This window comes from Arachis stenosperma, chromosome 10, assembly GCF_014773155.1.
Source record: "Arachis stenosperma cultivar V10309 chromosome 10, arast.V10309.gnm1.PFL2, whole genome shotgun sequence".
Lineage (NCBI taxonomy): Eukaryota > Viridiplantae > Streptophyta > Magnoliopsida > Fabales > Fabaceae > Arachis > Arachis stenosperma.
Genome location: NC_080386.1, coordinates 127,448,354 through 127,470,667, shown reverse-complemented (window position 1 = coordinate 127,470,667; position 22,314 = coordinate 127,448,354). Strand labels below are relative to the sequence as shown.

General features: G+C 35.2%; 2 protein-coding genes across 3 annotated transcripts; both read right to left on the bottom strand.

The window, feature by feature from the left end:
- Window positions 1–214: 214 nt before the first annotated feature.
- LOC130954902 (centromere protein C-like) lies at window positions 215–6,186 on the bottom strand. Its single transcript, XM_057881676.1, has 11 exons — window positions 5,840–6,186; window positions 5,215–5,438; window positions 5,018–5,106; window positions 4,821–4,932; window positions 4,553–4,713; window positions 2,877–4,390; window positions 2,725–2,797; window positions 1,621–1,706; window positions 1,205–1,310; window positions 1,014–1,121; window positions 215–544 (listed from the first exon to the last, which is right to left on the bottom strand). Exons 1-11 carry the CDS (start codon window positions 6,020–6,022, stop codon window positions 420–422), a joined length of 2,781 nt encoding a protein of 926 aa, XP_057737659.1. The 5' UTR covers window positions 6,023–6,186; the 3' UTR covers window positions 215–419.
- Window positions 6,187–8,456: 2,270 nt separating this feature from the next.
- LOC130954648 (protein SPIRAL1-like 1) lies at window positions 8,457–11,301 on the bottom strand. 2 transcript variants are annotated; one of them, XM_057881404.1, is made up of 4 exons: window positions 11,131–11,234; window positions 10,277–10,295; window positions 9,796–10,127; window positions 8,457–8,815 (listed from the first exon to the last, which is right to left on the bottom strand). In XM_057881404.1, the coding sequence occupies exons 3-4, from the start codon at window positions 10,093–10,095 to the stop codon at window positions 8,726–8,728; spliced, it is 390 nt and encodes a 129-aa protein (XP_057737387.1). In that variant the 5' UTR covers window positions 10,096–10,127; window positions 10,277–10,295; window positions 11,131–11,234; the 3' UTR covers window positions 8,457–8,725. The 2 variants fall into 2 exon arrangements, with proteins under 2 accessions (XP_057737387.1, XP_057737388.1); XM_057881405.1 differs by lacking the exon at window positions 10,277–10,295 and having other exon boundaries at window positions 11,131–11,301.
- Window positions 11,302–22,314: the final 11,013 nt, after the last annotated feature.

The following is a 22,314-nucleotide window of genomic DNA, read 5'->3' as shown; positions in this document are numbered from 1 at the left end:
TAAACTCAAGTGAAAAAAATTAAAAAGATGGAATTCCGAAAAAAAAAATACCCAAGTTTGTCTCTGTCAATTTTCGCCAAAGATCACCTAACTTCTAACAAAAAAATAAATGATAAAACGATATAATCCTTTGCTTTATAAGACGTATCGATCTCTTCTAATCCAAAGCAATATACTTTTGTTTAATAAAAGAAAACACAGGACTATCGTGCAATTAACAAGTTAAGATCCATTTATACATGTCCGTTTTCCCAATGATAGTGTTTCAACAAAGGGGAGGGGTAACTTGAGAAGAGGGAAGGTCTTTCTTGTAATAGTAGCAAGGCGAATTAGATAGTATACATTCTCCCCTCTTTGTTACAAGAGCAAAGTAAAATTAAGGACGTTCGAAAACATAAATCGACTAAACTCGTATACTTTCAATATAGAGAAGCCAGCTCCAAAAGATCTTTGTGTTCATCGGATACATAAGATTTCACCTTCATAGTGGGTTTCCCATCGCTTCCTGGTGAAATGCACTTAATCCCAATGACAGTGGCCAAACCTGCACAGATAAATTTTTGTCAACCCAATGAACAATGCCAAGGACAAGTAAAAAACATCTAAGGACACTGACTTTCACAACTTCACCTCACACACAAAGCTAATTGATACAGCCAATAATAAATTCTCAGCTTTTTACCAATAATGCAGAATCTTTGACCCATTTGCTTGTTACTAATCAAAATAGTTAGTTACATACTAAAATGTTACACTAATTGGCAACAGACTATTATACGGTGATTTCATAACAATTTTTGGAAGCGAGCAAACAACCCAGTGCAGTGGTTACATTTGTAACTGTAAAATATTTTACACTGGAAATGTTTTAGATTAGATTGTGGACTTGACAACAAATAGTAAGGGAAGAAATCAAGTATAGCAACATTTCCACCATCAATAAATAAAGGATGAAGCTAAATTCCAGCTTCACCGAGTGTGCTCCCATGATAAAGCATTACGATTATACTCACTATTATGTACGCGACCATACACCATTCTTTCCCCTTTCCAATATTCCAGAGGCCTTGTCCTGATCCTGGTGCTTCTCCTTAGTCCAGCCTCCCATGATGTACCGGCAGCTGGGAAGATAAAGCATAAGTTAATGACTATAACAGAAATATTATAGAAAATAAATTGATGAGATCAACGAGCAGTAGAAAACCTGCAAGGGACTGCCTCCGAGAAAGACTTCTATCTATATGTTGTTTTCTCGAACACCTATCTCTCCTTTGTCTATTATCAGGCAAAGAATTACCATATGTCTTTTCCTGTAACCAGGGACAGAGATTCAGCTCCAAAACCATAACTTTTGTAATTATTATATTTAAATGCACCCTGTCTATTAATAGTCTTAAATGTATAGTACAATTTGGCTTTTCCTTTAAGATAGGGAAGAGTGTAGGGAAATGAAATTTCTGTAAATAAAGCCCAATACATCATTAGTTCAAGACAAGAAACTGTTTGAATAGAGGCTACTATCTACCTTGCTAATACATGATATAACGAATAATAATTGAAATGAGATTCAAATACAAAGACTGAAAGGGGAACAAAAAGGAAAGCAGCAAAGTTGTTAACCTGTAAACATTGTTCTGAACCATCATCTGATCTTCTGGAATCTTTATCACAATCATTGGCTTGAAACCCAGTGGTGTCTGACTGATCTGCTAATCCATACAAACAACTGACTTAGAACTATCAACAGTAAAGCTAAAGGTAATACACAAAAGATGTCCTCCCTTGATTTCAGATCAAAATAATTTATCAGGGAAGTACCTGAATTGTCATAATGTGTAAACAACAAAAATTAATCAAAACTTATCCCACTAAGACCAACGACATTGATAAAATTAATGGCAGCATTCAGCTCTATCGAAAAGCGAAAACTGGCAGTTTTCAACAAATCCACACACACACACACACACACTCTCTACAACAGGTAAATTAAGTCTATGAATCCTTAGAAGAAAAGATTAAAAAACCATAGGTTAAATGGTGAAGTATGACAATTTTTTTGCAGAAAACAAGGGATCAATAAAGTTGTTTATGCATTTAAGATAAAACTGGCTTAGTGTACCAAACTGCTAAAAAAAGGTGCATTTCATTTCAAGTGAATTGATTAAATGACTATGGCAAAGAGATCTCATGGGAAGAAAATAACAATAAAAAATATTTTTTTGAGTAATAGGAAAAGTAGATCTCTAAAGAATTTTGCAAATTTATAGGTCCTTAAATAAAAATAAAATACCAAGTAAATCTCTCAAATTTTTGTAATGGAATTATAGGTCTTGAGAAAAAAAAAAGTACCAAATAAATCCCTGGAGAAAGGAGAATTGAAACACTAGATTTATAAGTCCCTAGAAAATTGAAATATTAGACACAATTCATCCTTCTAACCTATAAGTCCACCCTTGCAAATTTTCAGGATTTACTTGGTAACTTTTTTTTCTCTCAGGGACTTATAAGTTGATCGTAATGTTTCTTTAAAAATCTACTTGATACTTTTTTTCCCTAGGGACTCAAGCCCATAAAAAAAAACTTCAAGAACATACTTGTCTTATTACTCTATTTTTCTTAATTAAAATAACAAAATGGAAACATTATAGAGATGGCTTGGGGTCAGCCATGAATTAACCAGCCATTGTGCATGTATATCAGAACCAGATGAAAAAATGTGCATACCTGGAGGATTCACCAGGTTAATATTAGAATCATCTGATGGCACAGCAGCTGCATGTGCCTGCATATTCTCTGCCTGTATCAAAACATAGATTGATTCAGAGCTACAAAATTTGCCACAATTCAGGATGAAAAAGCTTGAAATATAAACATACGTCATCCTCGATTTCACAGGGTCCATTTGTTTCAATATTTGGCATCCCTACTCTGTCATTCATACCACTGTCTCCAATACCCACATCCATGTCAACATGAGGACCATTTGACTCAGCATTAGCATCAAACTCAGGCTGCCTTGGGTTATCCTCCAGAGACTTTTGGGGTGTACTAGCACAATCTCTAATGGCGTCTTCAACTGAATGCATCTCACTGTCTCCAATATCCACGTCCATGCCAAAATGAGGTCCTTTTGACTCAATATTAGCATCAGGCTGAGGTTGCCTTGAATTATCCTCCACGGACTTTTGGGGTGTAATAGCACAATCTCCAATGGTCTCTTCCACTGAATGTGTCTCAATTGTTGCAATTATTTCTTCAAGTAAGGGTATATTCAGTTTAGTGGGTACCATCCCAGAACGATCTTCCTTGGATTCTCCAGAAGAACTGGAGCCATTCCTGACTGTGTCACCTGCTGAATTTGCCTTACTAATAGCAACACCATCATCAATTATGTTTGCAGAGTGTACTAGCACATTCATACCACTGTCTCCAATATCCACATCCATGTCAACATGAGGACCATTTGACACAATATTAGCATCAAACTCAGGCTTCTTTGGATTATCCTCCAGAGACTTTTCAGGTGTACTAGCACAATCTCTAATGGTGTCTTCAACTGAATGCATCTCACTGTCTCCAATATCCACGTCCATGCCAAAATGAGGTCCTTTTGACTCAATATTAGCATCAGGCTGAGGTTGCCTTGAATTATCCTCCACGGACTTTTGGGGTGTAGTAGCACAATCTCTGACGGTCTCTTCCACTGAATGTGTCTCATTTGTTGCAATTATTTCTTCAAATAAGGATTTTTTCAGTTTAGTGCGTACCATCCCAGAACGATCTTTCTTGGATTCTCCAGAAGAACTGGAGCCATTCCTGACCATGTCACCTGCTGAATTTGCTTTACTGATGGCAACACCATCATCAATTATGTTTGCAGAGTGTACATTTGACAGCTTCCCAGAAGCAATAAGATTGGGCTCCTGGTGTATCAGAGGGACTGGAGAATTTGTTCTGTTGGATAAAGGATCACTTCTGTCAGCTGCAAATGGATCCACTGATGGCTCTGCGCGTGAAATGTGCTGCTGCAACAAAGGTAATAGAGCAAATGGACTTCTTGGCGGGGTAGGTGAACCTGATTGCTGCAAGAGGCATCCTATGTCCTGTCTAATAGGCGTCCTATTATTAAATCCTGTCAATAAATTATCGAGGTTGGACAAAGGTTTCCTCTTCCTTGGCTTTGATGAGTTCCCATGCAATGATTTCATATCAAGAATTTGGCTATTATTTGGGAACTCAGGAACAACTAATTTCTCTAAAGCAATTGGTTTGATCTGTAAAGTCTCCTGTAAGAGAGTCATTGCTCCATCCCCTTCTAGATCTTCAGAATTGCATTGAAGCAATCTATCCAGTACGTCACTGGTCTTGTTCTCTTCAATAGCAGGTGAATCTGCAGCAAAATACATCATATCAATATCTGAAGTCTAGAAAACCAGAGAAATGTAAAGCAACTAATGCTAGGAGGGAAGGCCAAAACTCATTGACGAATAACATATACTCAAGAGAGATTATAAAAAATCAACCCGTGCTCTGTAGAGTGTCATTCACTTACCAATTACTTCATTTTCCAGCGGAGTAATACAAGCTCCACCTTCGTCTGCGCTCTCACCAACAGAGTCAAGACAAACAGATTCACTTGCCTCTTGAGAGGGTGGACCATAATTGTTATTGTCAAAAGTTTCTTTTGGATATCGATGCTTGTATTTGACCCGCCTGAGCCATATGATATTATGACGAATATTAACAAACTAAAAATAAAAGGATGACAAACATCAAAAACAAGGCAATGAGAGTTGATTATTTAACAATTAGCATCGTACCTCTCATTATTCCCTGAAAGTCCTGGTCGACGTTGTCGCGGATTAGTGGTAGTATCAGACGGATTTGACTCAAGTGACACACCCGTCAGCTTCTGTATCTCTCTTTTTGCATCTATCCATCAAATGCAGACCGAACAAGAGAAAACGTTAGAAACAACATCCAATGTGTGCACAGGAAAAGAAATATGGTGACTTACTTTCTAGCCGTTCATGGGCCAAGAAGAATTCCACTGGATCTTTCAGTTTATCAAGGTCCTGCCTTGGTATCAAACTCTCAACAGATTGACTGTCAAAACAATAAGAGAGAAACAAATTCAAAAAAAAAAAAAAAATCAGCATGACAAAATGGGGGAAGGGATGGGATTGGGGGTGAGACTGGAGAAGGTAATTTTACATTTTAGTTGGCTTTAAAGAGAAACGAGCACGCTTCAGGCCTAAAGCAGGTCTCCGTTTTCGAGGAAACTCCAAAACCTCTTCAGCAACAACATCATTTTCTTCATGACATGCTGGATTATCATTTTCTTCATGACATGCTGGATCACTCGAGATTTCAGAGTCAAACAGTCCAGGATTTTCACGTATCACAGCCTTCAACTCGTCAGCAGGAATCTGCAGTATCTGTGAGAGGCATGGATGGCAATTAAAATTATGGTTGCAACATCCATTACAACCACTCTAATTCTTCTGCTTTTTTCATTTTTTATAAAAACTCAAGTCAAACAATGAACTCAAATTTTGAAACCCAGCATCACACCATCTATTCATACATAAAAAAGTAGCAAAGTAACTTAATCCCGTCGAATTTCACCCAAAAGAAAGGAACAAAAATTGCCCACACACAATGCACTTTGGTGATTTACTCAAAACCCTAAAATTCCACTCTTAGCTGGAACAAAAGATCGGACACAGACACAATAATTGGAAAATTGACAACACTTAGTAAATAAATTCCGACCTGCGGAAAAAAATTAAAAATAAAAAGTGAAAATGAGCTGAAAGGAGTTGAAGTGGAATTGTACCGTGGATCGGAGATGGTTATGGATGCAGTCCAGATCGTAGTTGGGATCGTAGGGCTTCGAAGAGGAAGAAGCAGTGACAGCAGCAGAAGAAGATGATATTATTTGGGGAAAGAGGGAGAGACCCCAATAGTTGGCGAGAGGATCCATCACTTCACACACACAACTTTCTTTCTCCATTTTCATTCATTCTTTCAGTTCAAGATTTTCGGCGAGTCTGAAAGGTCTTTGTTGCTTTTGTTGTGGATTTGTGATGGCTGTGGCGGCAGTAACGGTGGCTGTGGTGGTGGTTGTGGTGGAAGGGTAATGAAGATGATGAAATTGGAAGGATGATGATGAGTGATTTTCAATGTGCTTTTTGAATGAATGAATTTCCCGGTTCAATTCCGCTACGGAAAACAGACACCAAATCCAGAAACAAACAAAATTCAAAATCATATTCTTCAAAATTTAACGACGTCGTTTCGTAGTATATTGATAGAAGCTGTTAATTCTCTTTTTCGCTATAAATTAAATTGGTGTAATTATTAAAAGAATTTAGTTTTTAAAAAATGTTATGTGTAGACTAAAATTAATTATTATGTATTTGTATATAAAAATATATATTGTTTAATTTATTTTTAGTATGAATTTTATATTTTTACATATATTTTACAAAAATATTATTTATACACTAAAATTAGTTATTATGTATTTGTATACAAATATATATGTTATTTAATTCGTTTTTAATATATATTTATATTTTAATATATTTTTTATATCAGTGATTGATTTTAGTATATATTTAATATAATTATATATTTTATTTTAATAACTGATTTTAGTGGTTAATTTTAATGTACATCTAATATGATCTTTAATTTTGATATATACAAATATCTAATTGTATATTGTCCCAAACATCCAATTATATGCACAAATATTTTAGTAGTTAATTTTAATATACATCTGATATAATTATTAATTTAGGTATATATCTAGTAATAATAATAAATACCTAGTAATAAATATATAAATTTGCTTGAAGTATCAAAATTAAACTCCAAATTTAGACAAAAAATATTTTTTTATAAAAATATAAGTATTTATGCTGATGACTAAGCTCTTACTTATAATTAAGTGTGTATTAATCTACCTTTAAAATTAATATAAATTGAACTCAAATAAGAACTTCTTCAAAGTAAAATACATAAAAAAACCCTGAATATTAATGGTAATAGTAATTCTGGGAGCTAATCATCGGTAGAATACTCAGACACTATGGTGAGGCTAGTCAATAATTCAATATTACATGGATTAACCAAAAATGGTAGAAGTGTAAAAGAACAAATTACAACCTTTTGCTCTCACTGGTGCACAACACCCATGGAATGGAATTTAATTATTTTCGTCGGAGGAGTATGAGGCTGAGGGAGTGAAAGGGAAAGATGAAAATGTGGACCATTGTGATTTTTTTTAATCTACTTTTTTTTTCCTTACCAATTTCGAGTTGCTTTGTTTGAGTGCAGTTTTACTTAAGAGTGACAAACGGACATAAATCTATCGGATCAATCCGTAAAATTTGTCAAAAATAGGTCGGGTTAAAAAATTGAGACAACCACACATCAAAAGCCTGCCTAATCGCATTGCTTAAACCGTGAGTTTTGGTGGAACGGACTTTTTCACCGAGCTCATGATTTTTTTGAAAATGCTCTAATTTAATGTTTTGGATTATATTTTACATTTGATTGATTATGTTCTAAATTTGTAGATGTTTAATTATATGTTTTAGACAATATTTATTTTACTTTAGACAATGTTAGTTTTATTATTTTATTTCAAAAAACTTAGTTTATGATTATGTTTATTACATATTTATAATTATAAAGACTTTAATATTTGTGAATTTAAAAATTATAATTTTGTTATGTCTTTAAAAACTATAAATTTATTAAAATAGTTGTAAAATTATATATATTATTTAATACTTAATAGTAGTAAAAAAAAAGATTTGACAAGTTTGACTCGCCAATCCGTTGTTAAGCAAGGCAAAATAAGATTTCAGGATCGCTTCATTAGGTAAGGCGGGACAGGCCAGCCCACTAAAGGGCGGGCTTTTGGCGGATGGGCTTTTCCGCTTGCCACCCATAGTGCTACCATAGATGAGAAAAAAGTTGTGGGTTGGTGTCTCTCTAATTGGTAGGAAGGGAACAATGATTGGGTTTAAAAAAAGAAAAGACTAAAATTTAAGAAAACTTTTTTAGTTTTAAATAAAAGAAAATATGATTCAAATCATAATTATTTTTCAGACTAAATTCAGGAGTCCAATTATCAAACACACTCTTAAGTCTAAAGCGGGCAGAGAACAACTAATTATAATCCTTAATCCTTGTGAACAAGAGATATCCAACCCTCCTCTATAACGGTTATTCAATTTATTTACCATTATCACATAGGAAAAAGTTGACACAATTTAAAACCAAAAAGGAGGGGGACCTACTCTTAACCCAAAAAAATTATATTTCCCCTCATTGCTGCTTTGCATAGCAATTTCACTATATCAGCAAGACATAAGGATTTGATTGCAATAATTGCGATGAAACTTTAAGATAGCCAAATAAAGATGAAGTTATAGAGGTAGGACAACAATTAGGGGGATACTATTTGCTCATAAGCAGAGTATTTTACATTAAATGACACACACATAATTGCACATCACAATAAACCTATGAATCACCATAGTTTGGGCCATTGGCCACTCCAACATTGTCAAGGAAATGGGTTTATTGTTGCACAAGAAACAACTCATGAGTCTAAACATAGGGAAATACTATCTATTTCACAAAAGGGTAAGTCACATATGAAGGACTTAACTCTTGAATGAAAAGCATTCTTCACAGTGATGAATTACTTGTTCTCAGGAGGAGGACCACCAAAGAGGTAATTCAAGGAAGACCCTCCACCTGGAGCCGCATGAACCTTGGTAGATGGTCGATCCTGCAACCAAAGGAATCCATGATCAACAATAGATGATAACTCAGCATATCGAACAAAGCTTATAACCAAGGAAGACAATGTACACTAGTATGGAAATTATCAATCTTCACTCCTAAAGATAATAAAATGAGATGTAATATTACTCATTTTGGCCAAATTCACTGAGCTGACCTCCACCATTAGATGGAATGTGAAACTTATATGGTGTATGAGATAAGCTTTCTCATATATAACTTATTGCATAAAAATGAAGAAGGAATTAGGGACACAACAAGGCAGGAAGAATTGATGTATGGTGCAAAAGCTACTACTAATATGTCAGTAATAGTGAAAACTATAATTGCAAATGCACCTTGAAACACATTGGCTGAGATCTTAAAACACATTAAGTGATAAAGTGTGTTTGAGGTCAGCAGATCAGCATCATACACAAATAATTCAGTGAAATACCATAAAATTTTATGGAAATGATATAATATCAAGAAAAGCACCATATGAAATTGCTAGTACAAAGATATATCACTATCAGAAAACTTCTTTATCATGTGCCACAAAGTGTAAGATACAACTCAAGCTCATGTACTGAGAAAGAAAGTTAAAACAATGCCTTATCTTATGAGGTGGGGTCGGCTATGAGAAAGAAAGTTAAAAATAAAATAAAGGAAACACAATACATATAAAGCTAAAGATGGTCAAGGATAGAGGGCAAGAAATGCCAATCCTTAATATGGATAATTCAGAATTGCATGATGAGATATCTGTCAATCGAAATCCCATAATTAGGATTAACGAAACAGCATAATTTTAAGAAAATTCTACAGCAGTTGGAAGTGAAACACCCTCCTCTTGGCCTTTGAAATACTAGAAAAGGCTAAAGGATATAGCAACAATATTGAGAGCATAAACAACAAGGAGCGCAAGTATGCAGTACAAATCAAATGACCACATCGACAACAAGAGATGTTAACATGGGTTAATACCGTGAGGAAGTTGCCACAGTTTTGTCCATCAGCACGATGGTAATTGTTTTTGAGATTCCCAGGAATTCCAGCTGGAATTTGCTTATCAACTGGTGATGTAACAGTAGCATTTTCGGTATGACCACCATCTGCAGGCTGACGTTCACGGCTTGCAGCTGGTGCAGCTGGTGCAGCTGGGGCATTGTTTACAGCCGGGGCATTGGCTGCAGCTGGAGCTGGGGCATTGTTGGCAGGTTCATTAGTGCCAAAGAGATAGCCCAAAGAACTCTGACCTCCACCGGCGCTGACACCACGACCCATTATCTGTCAGTTTAGAACTTGTGCGGCTAAACCTACATTGCAGCATTGCATGTAGCTTTAGTGGAATGACAAGAAGATAACTTCAAAGCAAATTGGATAACAGAAACCACCAATAATAAACAACGGATATGATAATCAAACCATTAGAATGTGTACGCAGTCCAAAAAATAAGTTGATTACCTCTTAGTGCGGCAGATAACTGTTTTAACATAAGAAAAATATGAAAAACATCAATCATATATAGCTAACACCGACAATGGAATCTTTTGCGGGCCAGCAAGTTCTTATTCATATTTATAGAGGCCACCATAAAAGTTTAAAAGCTTTTCACTCAGTTAACTAGAACATAACCCACAGAAGTTCCTCTCCAATTACCATTTCTTATGCATGAATCTTATGAGCAATTTCTGGAAATATACTTTAATTATGTAAAGAAATCTATCAAAATTTCATCTCTTTTGCTACTATCTTTAGACACTGTTCACAATACAGATCTAAAGAAAACGAAACAATTTCAGAGCCTGTAAACCACATCACACTCAAGGTACATGCAATCAATGATAAAGGGTATCAAATGGAATTAAAAAAATCTAAAAGCAAGTGATCCCATGAACAAATCAAAGCTAAATAAACCAGTAGCCAGTAATTTTTTATATTTCCTTTTGTGAATCAGAAACCAATAACACAGAAAATAGCAAGCCACGAGAGTAACTTTGCAATGTGATTTCAATAATAGTTAATCCAAATCTCCAACCCCACATTCACACAATTAACACCGGTTGGGCCATAACAAAAGCAAAAATTATAAGCAATGCCTTTTAATTATTAAAAAAATACCGATCAAGTAGAATTTTACAACATGTAATCAAGAAAAAAATAATAATCATGAACAATGTGAAACTTCACATCAAACTCAAAAACAACACATAAGATTCGATATTCGATTTGGAAACTCAGAAAGGAGAATTAAGCTCGTTCACTGTGCAGATCGAAATGGAGAAACAGAAACAAGTGAGATCAGAGATTTTGCTTACCTTTCTTTTTCCCGAGATCAATTCACCGGAAGATGGTAACAGAGTCGGTGAGGTAGTAAGAACTAAGAAGAGAGGCACACACTGTGACTTGAAGATAAAATGAATATGGAAATGGAATATTTAAAATGGAGCCTTTTTTTTTTAAACCTCCGAAAAATAATATAGTAAATATTAAGTTATTTCTTATTGTTATTTTGTTACTAAATGGAGGAAAAAGGCAAAAAAAGGTCAGTGAAGGGAGCTGGCCAATGGGTCCCACATTGTGTATATGGATTGATTGGCCCATGCCGGCCAGTTACTAAATAATTGCGCTCACGTGCATATGCATCGCTTGTTGTTAACGCATTTTACATTTTTTTATTTAATATTTAAAGTAGTCTCTCAACTTTCGAACGAATTTTAAAGTCGTCTCTAAACTTATTATAATCTCGATATTATTCTTGAATTTAACAAAAATGACTTATGATTGTTTCTGAAGTATTTTTCAACAGAAAGATGATTTGGATTAACATAAACCATGCTAGACTTCCAAAACGACGTCGTTTTTTATTTGGCATCCAAATAGAATAGAAATGTCGTCGTTTAATATATATAGAGGGGATTTAACATGTTTAATGACTATTCTTCTCTCAATCTAACGTCGTCTCTTCTTCTTCTCCTTATTTTCTTCAATGCACCACTTTGAGAGGAATTTTCTAAAGCATTCTCTCTCAAAGAAAACAACCGCACTATAATTGTCTCATCTCTATTGCACACGTAGTGGTCTGACGAAAAGTATTTTGGTTGTTAGAAGTAACTAAAATAAAGAGGAGAAACAAAATAGCCACTGTCTACTCCTCTGTTTTTCTTGATCATGGCTTTTCTCTATATTGTTAAGTCGATATTCATTCGTTCATCCCTTTTGTAGTGTTCTATTTTTTCTGGATATTTTTGTTTGGATTTTATTCGTATGTTGTTGTTTCGTTTTTTATTGTTTGTTTTTGTCCGTGATGATAATAGTTATGGTCGGAATGTGCTAAAAATAGAAGTATGTATGTAGTTTATGTACGTAATTTATGTGTTTTCATGGTGGGTTAGGGTTTGGATTTATTATGCCTTTCTGGTTGATGGTAATTTTGATGATCATTTGTTGTTTGCAGATGACTCTCATTACTATTGTGTGTCCCCATGGAGATCCTTTGTGACGAGTGAAAACGGTGTCGTCTCATACATCAGGAACTATATTTCAAAGATTTCGAAACTTGACCTAGATTGATTGTGTTTTTCATTAGGGAGTACTACAAAGAGCTTGGATGTGATAAGGTAGAACACTGTTGGTGGTTGGTTCCAAACAGGCCTTTAGAGACTGGTCTAAGGGAACTAAATTCTTATGCTGAGCTCGTGGAGATGTGCTTCTATGCTGAAAGAAACCACAGAAAGGTGCATGTGTACTATGAGCATGGAGTATCTGTTCCAACGTATTTGGAAGAACTACCATCCAAAAAAATAAGGAGGTGGTGGTTGAAATCCCTACCCAACCAGTTTTACTAAGAACATGACCAAACTCTAGGGCCATTCCTCCTAACTCAGTTCCAAACTCATGTATCAACCAACCTAAAACTACTGAAATTTTAAAACCCACCCAACAGCCAACCTCTACTATTATGAACCCAATTTTTATGGCTGCTACCCTTGCTCTACCCAACCAAGTTATGAATCATATTCAAGTACCACCTCCAACCACCAATTCAACCTAATTTCCAAATGTACTCCAATATTAGTGCCTAATTTAATTATTATTCTTTTTTCTTGTTGCTTTATATATATTTTTTCATCTAATTAAATATTGTCTTACAAGTTACAACAGCTGTTGTGCAACCCCAGGCAAGGCCAGTAAAGCTCCCACAAAAATGAAGTCAACCTCATCCTTCAACTATTTCACCATCACCAACTGTATAAGCTTCAATTCCTCTACCAGCCACCAGTGCTCCTCCACCAAATATTTCAAATGCTCCTCCACTACTCACTATTCTAGTTTCAAATACTCCACCACCAACAATTGCTCGTATTGATCCAAGGGTTGGTGCATCTGCAGCTATAGCTTCAAGGTTGCGTAGCGTTCTGTGATTTATACCAACCTTGGAGTTCAAACCACCAAGAAAATTCAAGAATTGAAAATTTAAATTTTTTCATTGAGATATTTTGGTTTTAAACATTGAACTTTATAGTTTTTGAGTTTCATGTATCAGGATGTATGTGTTTTGGTTTGAGTTAAATACTTTATGTTGTTTTTTGATAGTGTTTAGTTTGACACAGATAAATTTAAAAATAATTAACATAAGCTGAATGTTATAATTAAATGTTTAAAATTTTATTATTGTTCTTTACCTTCATATTCCTTCATTTCTAAATTACAATTAGCAACAACAATGACAAAATAAAATATTGTGTTATCATTTCTATTCATTTGTTCATAGGGTACAATAATCACAACCACCACATTTATGCTTTTCTATTACACAATATCCAAATGGTTTTTACTATTTTCATGCTACACAAACAACAATCACAATTACCAACATAACAATAACCAACAATAAACAAAAAGCCAGTTTAGTGTAAAATCCGAAAAATTTATAAAAGGATTAATTAGATAATTAATCATTAAATTAAAATAGTTAAAACGCGCCCGGACATGGTAAAAAATTAAAACCTAGGAATTTGAAATTTTAATGATAATAATTGGATTCGAAGAATTTTTTTGAGTGGAACATGTAATATATTTCGAAAAAATACATAAAAATGCATATTGGTATTTTAACCAGTAGTATCAGTTTAAGTTTGTCTGACACTGCAATTGAGACAATTAATTATGAGTGAAGAATGTTAAGAAACTAAAATTTATAATTTAGGAAGTAAAAATAATTGGAATACGAATTAAAGCACTAATTTTTAAAGGTTTTGACCTAAAATTAAGCCAACAGGTTAAAACAAATGAATCGGGACCAAGGTGGGCCACAAACCAACCCTTACCCTCACCCAAAGCTTATTTGAGAGCCATTTTTATTATTCATCTTCTCATTCTTTTGCTCATAACTTTCTCTCTGAAACTCTGATTGATGAGCCATTTGTGGCCACACGTTCGTCTCGAAATATTTTTTAATTTTATCTGAACAAAGTAGTAAGAAATTTCAAATTCTATGATCAGTTTTTATTATTTCTAATTTTGCATTTTTGGGGTTTAAATATTAAAGGGTTTGATTTTTGGTGTTTAGGGACGGTCCAACCTTAAGTGCTATTGAGGTTTCATCCCAAGGTTAAGTGAAGCAAGGTAAGAAATCTCAATTCCTCCTATTTTTCCTATTTTATGCGAAAATCCTAGGTTGAGACTATGTGAATTATGTAATTGGATGAATTAGAGCTTGTTGGATTGATTTTGGGCGTAAGGCGGAGCTTGCTCAACGTGATATTGGTACGGGAGTAATTACAAGGCTCCGAGAGTTTGGAAATCACGGACATTAAAGTATGATTTGAATTTCATTTAAATACCATGTAATGTGATATGAAGTCCTAGGCTAGGTACCCCTAGGAATAAGCTTCAATTGTGTAATTGGATGGAATTGATATGTTGTAATTGATGCATTGTTGAAATTGAATTTGGATGGTGATTGTGTGTTTATGATTCAGCAGTTAAATAGATGAATGTTGGGTCAGAAGCTGTGAATTTTGGGCCTAAGGCCATGACCGGGTAAGTCCGAGTAAGTGTGATAGAATGGAATGTGTGATTTATGTTTGGATTGGTAATTATTAAAATTGTATTGAATATGTAAAAAGTTTTTGGGTGATTTAGGTCATAAATTATTTTGATATAATTTGAGAATGATGATGGGTCATTGAGGAGGTTTAAAATGTGGTTTGAATTGGTTTTTGAAATGAATAAGTTGATGAAATGCATTAAATGATAAGGCATAAAATTGAGGTGTGAAAATGATGATTTAAAGTTGTAATGTGTAAATTAAGTAAGCTTTAACTTGGTTGATAGTAAAGGAGTGAATTGGGATCGTTGAGAGGTATTATATTGATAAAGAAACTGATATGGCTCGTGAACCCCTTGAAAATTGATAAATTTTGTAAAACTGGTTTTTGGCCAACTTCGGTGAGCCGTAATCGGTCCTTCGAGTTGAAAATTCAATGAAATAGATTTTTATGAAAATTTATTTAATGATATTTCCAATAGTTCAAGAATGGTTGAAAATGAGTTTTGTATAAAAATATAAATTCCTACCACATAGAGTCTTATGCTTAACACTAAAAACCTACCATATCACAGCAACACAACCTTATTTCCTACCATAACCAATCATACCTCAGTTTTAAACAATTTCTTACAAGAATTTCTCAATCAAACAATCAAAATCATCAATTTACCACCACATACATATCGTTAGCTAACACACCAATGCCAAATTTGCTTCCTTTAATCATTCAACAATTCACACACTCATTCAACAATTTCCTCACCTAATTACTCAATTATATATACTTCATATATATTACTCTATCTCCATCACAACCAACATCATACAACACTTCTTTCATTAAATTATCAACCTTCACAATTTGTTATCAATCATCATCAAAATCATCGATCATCAACGTTTATATTTAAATTACTAACTTTTAACATACATACATACTTCAACCTATCTTACGGTCAATTAGCCTAAATTTTCACACGACATTATATATTACATACGAGAAATCAAAACCATACCTTGGCCGATTTTTCAATAAACTCGAAACACCTCAAGTGTTCCCACACCACAAGTTTCTAAGATTCCAAAACCTTGCCAACGAAACCCGGCCTCCGAAACTTGACCTCAAGCTTCCAAATCCTCAAATTGGCTCCATCTAACACTCAATTTCAATCTATTATCATAATTACCACTATAATAAAAATAGATCTCACTAATTTAACATATATACCAAGGGTTTGAGGGTGCTTACCTGACCCACAGCTCAAACGAGCTAAACCTGATAATACCTGCAAGTTAACTTGAACCTAAACACCAAAATCATGCAAAATTTAACATAATTTTACATTGAGTTTCGAATTTGGGGAAGAGAAAATTGAAAAAGAAAATGTGGCTTTCTTACCTTACAATGTACTAGACTTTGTAGAGCTCGATACGCTGGTCGTGTGGCCGCAAACGGTGCGGCGATCGAAACTCCGGATTGAAAGTTAAGTGAATTTGATATTGGATTAAGGGTTTTGGTATTTTTGGCTTCTCCCATGCAAGCTTTAGCGTTTCTTCCTTGCTTTGGGAAGAAGCATAGCTGATGCTCTTCATATATAAAGGGTTGGATTGGGTCTTGGGCCTAATACATATCCGGTTCGCCCAGTTCGGCTTAATCTTGGGTCAAACTTTTTAAAATTAGTGTCAAAATTTATATTTTAATTAATCCTATCTCATTAAACTATAAAATTCTATTTTATAATTTCTTGGATTAATAATTAATTTATTGACTAATTATTTACAAATTTTGTGGGTTTTACATTCTACCCCCTAACAGAAATTTTTGCTCTCAAAAATTTATTTCTTTAAACTCCACATATACTTCCTTTTTTCCAATGAGCAACTCCATGAGTCCTCATTCGATAGAGTTCAATGGTTATACTAGAGGTCTCAGGCTCAACCTTTAAGTTCAACAACAAGGGTTTTTTTAGCTTTATCTGACATCTACATTCAAATTTTAGAATCCAAAGGCTACACACTTCTCACTATATTGATGCTTCAACCTACTTTTCCCGCGTCACTCTGATCATTTATCATTACGATCTTATTTATTAATCCATTCAACCGGAAACCGGCTTGAATCTCCTTCTCACACTAACTAGACGACATCAACCTTTACTTCAGCTGCACAAGTTTTAATTCCGTTAGTTGTCTCTACCACCAGGTTCATTACCGCCTCCATCACTGTTCCTAGTTTGCTCACTCCATCCCTTCAACAGAAGCTTGCACAGCAGTAGCAAATAGCATGTACACATAGCTGGAGTATGCTCAGAAGCATAGTCAGTCCATTCCTCAGGCTCTACAGGAACAAACTGTTCTGATATCATAATGTAACATCCTACCACACAGAGTCTTATGCTTAGCATCAAAACCTACCATATCATAGCAACACAGCCCTATATCCTACCACAACCAATCATACCTCAGTTTTAAACAATTTCTTACAAGAATTTCATAATCAAACAATCAAAATCATCAATTTACCACCACATACATATCATTAGCTAACACACCAACGCCAAATTTGCTTCCTTTAATCATTCAACAATTCACACACTCATTCAATAATTTTCTCACCTAATTACTCAATTACATATACTTCATATATATTACTCTATCTCCATCACAACCAACATTATACAACACATCTCTCATCAAATTATCAACCTTCACAATTCATTATCAATCATCATCAAAATCATCAATCATCAACCTTTATATTTAAATTACTAACTTTTAACATACATACATGCTTAAACCTATCTTATGGTCAATTAGCCTAAGTTTTCACACGACATTATATATTACATACGAGAAATCAAAACCATACATTGGCCGATTTTTTGATAAACCCGGAACACCTCAAGCGTTCTCGCACCACAAGTTTCCAAAATTCCAATACCTCACCAGCGAAACCCGACCTCCGAAACTTGACCTCAAGCTTCCAAATCCTCAAATTGGCTACATCCAATACTCAATTTCAATCTATTATCATAATTACCACTATAATCAAAATAGAGCTCACTAATTTAACATATATACCAAGGATTTGAGGGTGCTTATCTGACCCACAGCTTAAACGAGCTAAACCTGATAATACTCGCAAGTAACTCGAATCTAAACACCGAAATCATGCAAAATTTAACATAATTTCACATTGAGTTTCAAATTTGGGAAAGAGAAAATTGAAAAAGAAAACGTGGCTTCCTTACCTTAAAATGTACTGGGCTTTGTAGAGCTCGACGCGCTGGTTGCGTGGCCGCAAAAAGTGCAGTGATCGGAGCTCCGGATTAAAATTTAAGTGAATTTGAAATCGGATTAAGGGTTTTGGTGTTGTTGGCTTCTCCAATGCAAGCTTTAGTGTTTCTTCCTTGCTTTGGGAAGAATGAGAGCTGATGCTCTTCATATATAAGCGGTTGGATTGAGCCTCAAGCCCAATACGGGCCTAGTTCGCCTGGTTCGGCCTAATCTTTGGCCAAATTATTTAAATTTAGTGTCAAAATTCATATTTTAATTAATCCTATCTCATTAAACTATAAAATTATATTTTCTAATTTCTTGGATTAATAATTAGTTTATTGACTAATTATTTAAAAATTGTAGGGATTTTACAAAAAAGCTATGAAAGTTCAAAGTTTGGATTGAAAAATTGAATTTCTGAATCATAGCAGCTTTTCTGAAAATCTGCATTTGTGTGTATGCGACATGTCATGCGTACATGAACAACAGGTTCTACAAAGTGCTCTCGCATACGCAAACATGGTTTGCGTACGCGACAATACCATTTTGAAACTCATGCTTACGCAGAAGGCATACACATGACCACCCTGTTTTGCTAAAAATAAATTTTTAACTTCTCAACCATTCTTCTAACATTCTAAACCTCTATAAACCCCTGTTATGAGTCTAGAACCGGTGTAATAGAGGAGCTAGAAATGAGATTTAATGAGACGAGACAATGAATTGGAGAAAGATAGATTAAATGTAATGAGAGATATGATGAGGATGATTATGATAAGGAGAAATGATGATGATTGATATTGATTGAGGATGATGATCATGATTAAGATAATGAGAGATAACAATGATTGAGTTTGAATATGATTTTGAATGAAGTGAAATGAGATTGAGGGTGAATTTGATAAAGAAATTGACTATGATTGAGATATACCTACCTGGGTAGATGCAGTGGCATTGTTTCACTTGCTTCAGGTTAGGGTTTGAGCTCCCAGGATAAATGCAAAGGTGTGGTTCGCCCCACTTGCTCCTGGTTGAGAATGATACCTCTGGGATAGAGGCAAGGAATTATGGTTTTCTCTTGCTTGCTCCCACTTGGTAATTGAGATACTGGGTAGATGCAAAGATTGTGGTTTTATCCCGCTTGCTCTCAGTTGATGTTTGAGCTTCTGGAGTAGACGCAAGGATGGTGATTTTGTCCCAATTGCTCCCAGTTGGAATGTTGACCCTCCGTCGCAAGATGTGGTCGGGCACTTAGACTTTCCCGAATGTTTCCCTATGATATTGATATATGATTATGATATCAGGGATGCGCGCATGCAGGGACCATCCAGGGTTAGCTACCGAACATGTTGGGTTTGACTGTATAACTGACAAATGATATCATTGGCCATAGGACAGGCATACATCATTTGCATTTGATTGAATTGTTTGGGTTTTCTACTTGTCTTGGCTTGTTTAACTGCACATATTATTTGACTAAGTGCTAGTTGTGTTACCTGAATTTACTTGTGTATTACTTGTTTGCCTTGCTTGTGTTTGAATATCTGAGAGGTCTCTCATGCTGGTGTCAGTTGACATCTAGGGTTGTTCTGTTTGGAGTTTGGAGAATTGTGGAACTTTGAAAAAGGTGAAGTAGATTAGAATCCCCTATGATAGCTACCTAATTACGAATTAGTGAGAACCTAGGATGGAACGACTGATGTATGGGAGTTTAAGATTGCTTAGAGAGTTCCTCTTAACTTATATTGTATATATTTGGCATTTTTACCGTACTGAAAATTCATGGGTTGTGGTTCTCATTCCGTATGTATTCTTTGTTTTTCAGATACAGGTCCTGGTACTCCGCAATAAGCTGGAGTTCGTCTAGAAGACGGCAAAGTTTAGTTTGAATTCTATTTTGTATTTTACTTATAGAGATTTTTATGTATATTTGGGAGAGATAGGAACTATTATCAACTATTTTGTTGCTGTAACCCTAGTCGACCTAAACTTTACAGGTCGTGACTTTAAGTTTTAAGTTTTTATTTTATCCCGCCTTTCTGAATGTGCTATATTCGATACGTGTGTGTTTTCGCTTGCTATTTTCTTTAATTCCTTTTCAAGCTTTTCATTTAATAATTTCTTCTAACTATGTATATATTACGACTCCACCTTGAGTCATACCACCTTGTCATTGACTTATGACTCGGGCAGGATAATATGAAGGGTAGGGTGTTACATTTAGAGCCCTAACTTCAGACTCCAAGCTTCCAATCTTTCAGAAAAATTTCATTCTCCAATCCTCTATTTCAAATATAGGATTATCTCTGCCATTTACTTCTTCTTCATCTGGAACTTTGTTAGCCCACATAAAGAGACCACATCACCTCTTGCCAACACTTTGCAATCACATTTCATGCCCATGGAGAAGAAATGATACAAATTGAATGAGCAACGACACCAGCTATATGCATTAACAAAAATCACCTACATTACAGTTAGGACAACCATAAAATAGTCTTCCTGGAGTCAACTCTGTTCCTGACCATGTGAGGACGGGTCGGCTACCACACCCACACCTATCTAGAAGTTGTTCGTAACTACTTCTGGTGGTTCTTCTCCCACAGCTTCCCTTGGATCATCAGTTACTAGAGCTACCAGCAAGGTTGCTGCCTCCACCCATCATGACCCATTCAAACCACGCTTAACAACGGTAGATAAGAAGGAGAGCAGAGAAGAAGAAAGAGAGTGGTTTCTAATGGTGGACACAACTATTTGGAACTCAAATTGAGAATTAGGTTATAAACCACTTTAGGGATTAAATTGAGTTAAATAGCGATAACAGCCACGTCATATAGTCGTTACCTATCCAGCATGGCGTCTCTCCATACACGTCATCACGTCGTTAAGGTATATTCCCAGAAAATGCTTCAAGGACAATCGTGAGTCACTTTTGTTAAATTCAGGGACAATATTGGGGTTAATGTTAGTTTAGGGACGACTTTGAGGCTTAATTGCAAGTTCAAGAACCACTTTGAGTATTAACTCTAGTTTTTTGCCCCACGGTACCTGACCTGACAGGATAATGACTAATCTGTCACAGATCTGAGCTCCATTTAAGGGTCTACATTCAAAATCCCGACACTTGTTTAAACAAATGAGTGAGCTGACCACTTGACCAACCCAAATTAATTACATTTTACATATTTTTGTCCTGGTGTCAAATGCACTAACCCGCCCCATTTAGGCCCATTTGTTATGTATGTTTCCCGTTTGTCTTTGGATTAGACTCTGCTTGGCCCAAACTCTAACAAAAAATAGGCAGGCCGATGCAGCAAGGCTTTCATCTAATAGTGATTATTTTTGTCTTGCAATATGTGTATTCAAGTTCAAGATTCAGCTAAGGCTAAGTAGATGAAAATTCTTAGTGTTGTGTGTGTGAATGGCACTAATGGTTGGAGTTATCCAATTCGTTATTCTGACAAAAAAAAGATGAACCAATTATATAACTATTTTGTACTAGGTTCAAACCCATAAACTGAAGTCATAATCAATTTTGATCCCAAAAATATTCGAGAAACAATCTTTGGAGATTTGCATTAGTATGCAAGAATCATGGAAAATATGGCAGCGTTTGTTTAGTGTCCATATCTATTGACATACGTCCACTATTTGTTTGATGAAACACAAATTTTAATAGACACGGTGGTACACAAGCATACATGAAATACATGTATTTGGTGTCTCTCTTCTCAGCTGAGACACTAATCTTAGACATAGACATAGATTTTTGTTTACATTTTTTCCCTCTTCCTCTTTCCAGATTTCCCTTCTCCATCTTCCCTCCTCCTTCCTCCCTCTTCTTCTAACACTGCCTCTCTCCGTCACTGCTTCATTTGCGACCGTCACCGCCATCGCCACTGCCTTTGTTGTCACTATGCCCTTGTATCTTCATCTTCTCCTTCTCGGTTGATTGTTCTACCCTTGCTTCTGCGATTTTACTCTCTGAGCCACTACCGCCAGTGCCACCGATGCGATGTTGCCTCTGCTCTTCTTCTCTCTCGTCCGTCTCCTCTCTCAGACATTTTTTTCCAGATCTAGCTAGGCCAACTTTTTTTTATCCATCTCTATCACTTTCTTTTTTGCTTCTGCTGTTTTCTTAACTTGGCCTTTTCTACATTGCTCTCAA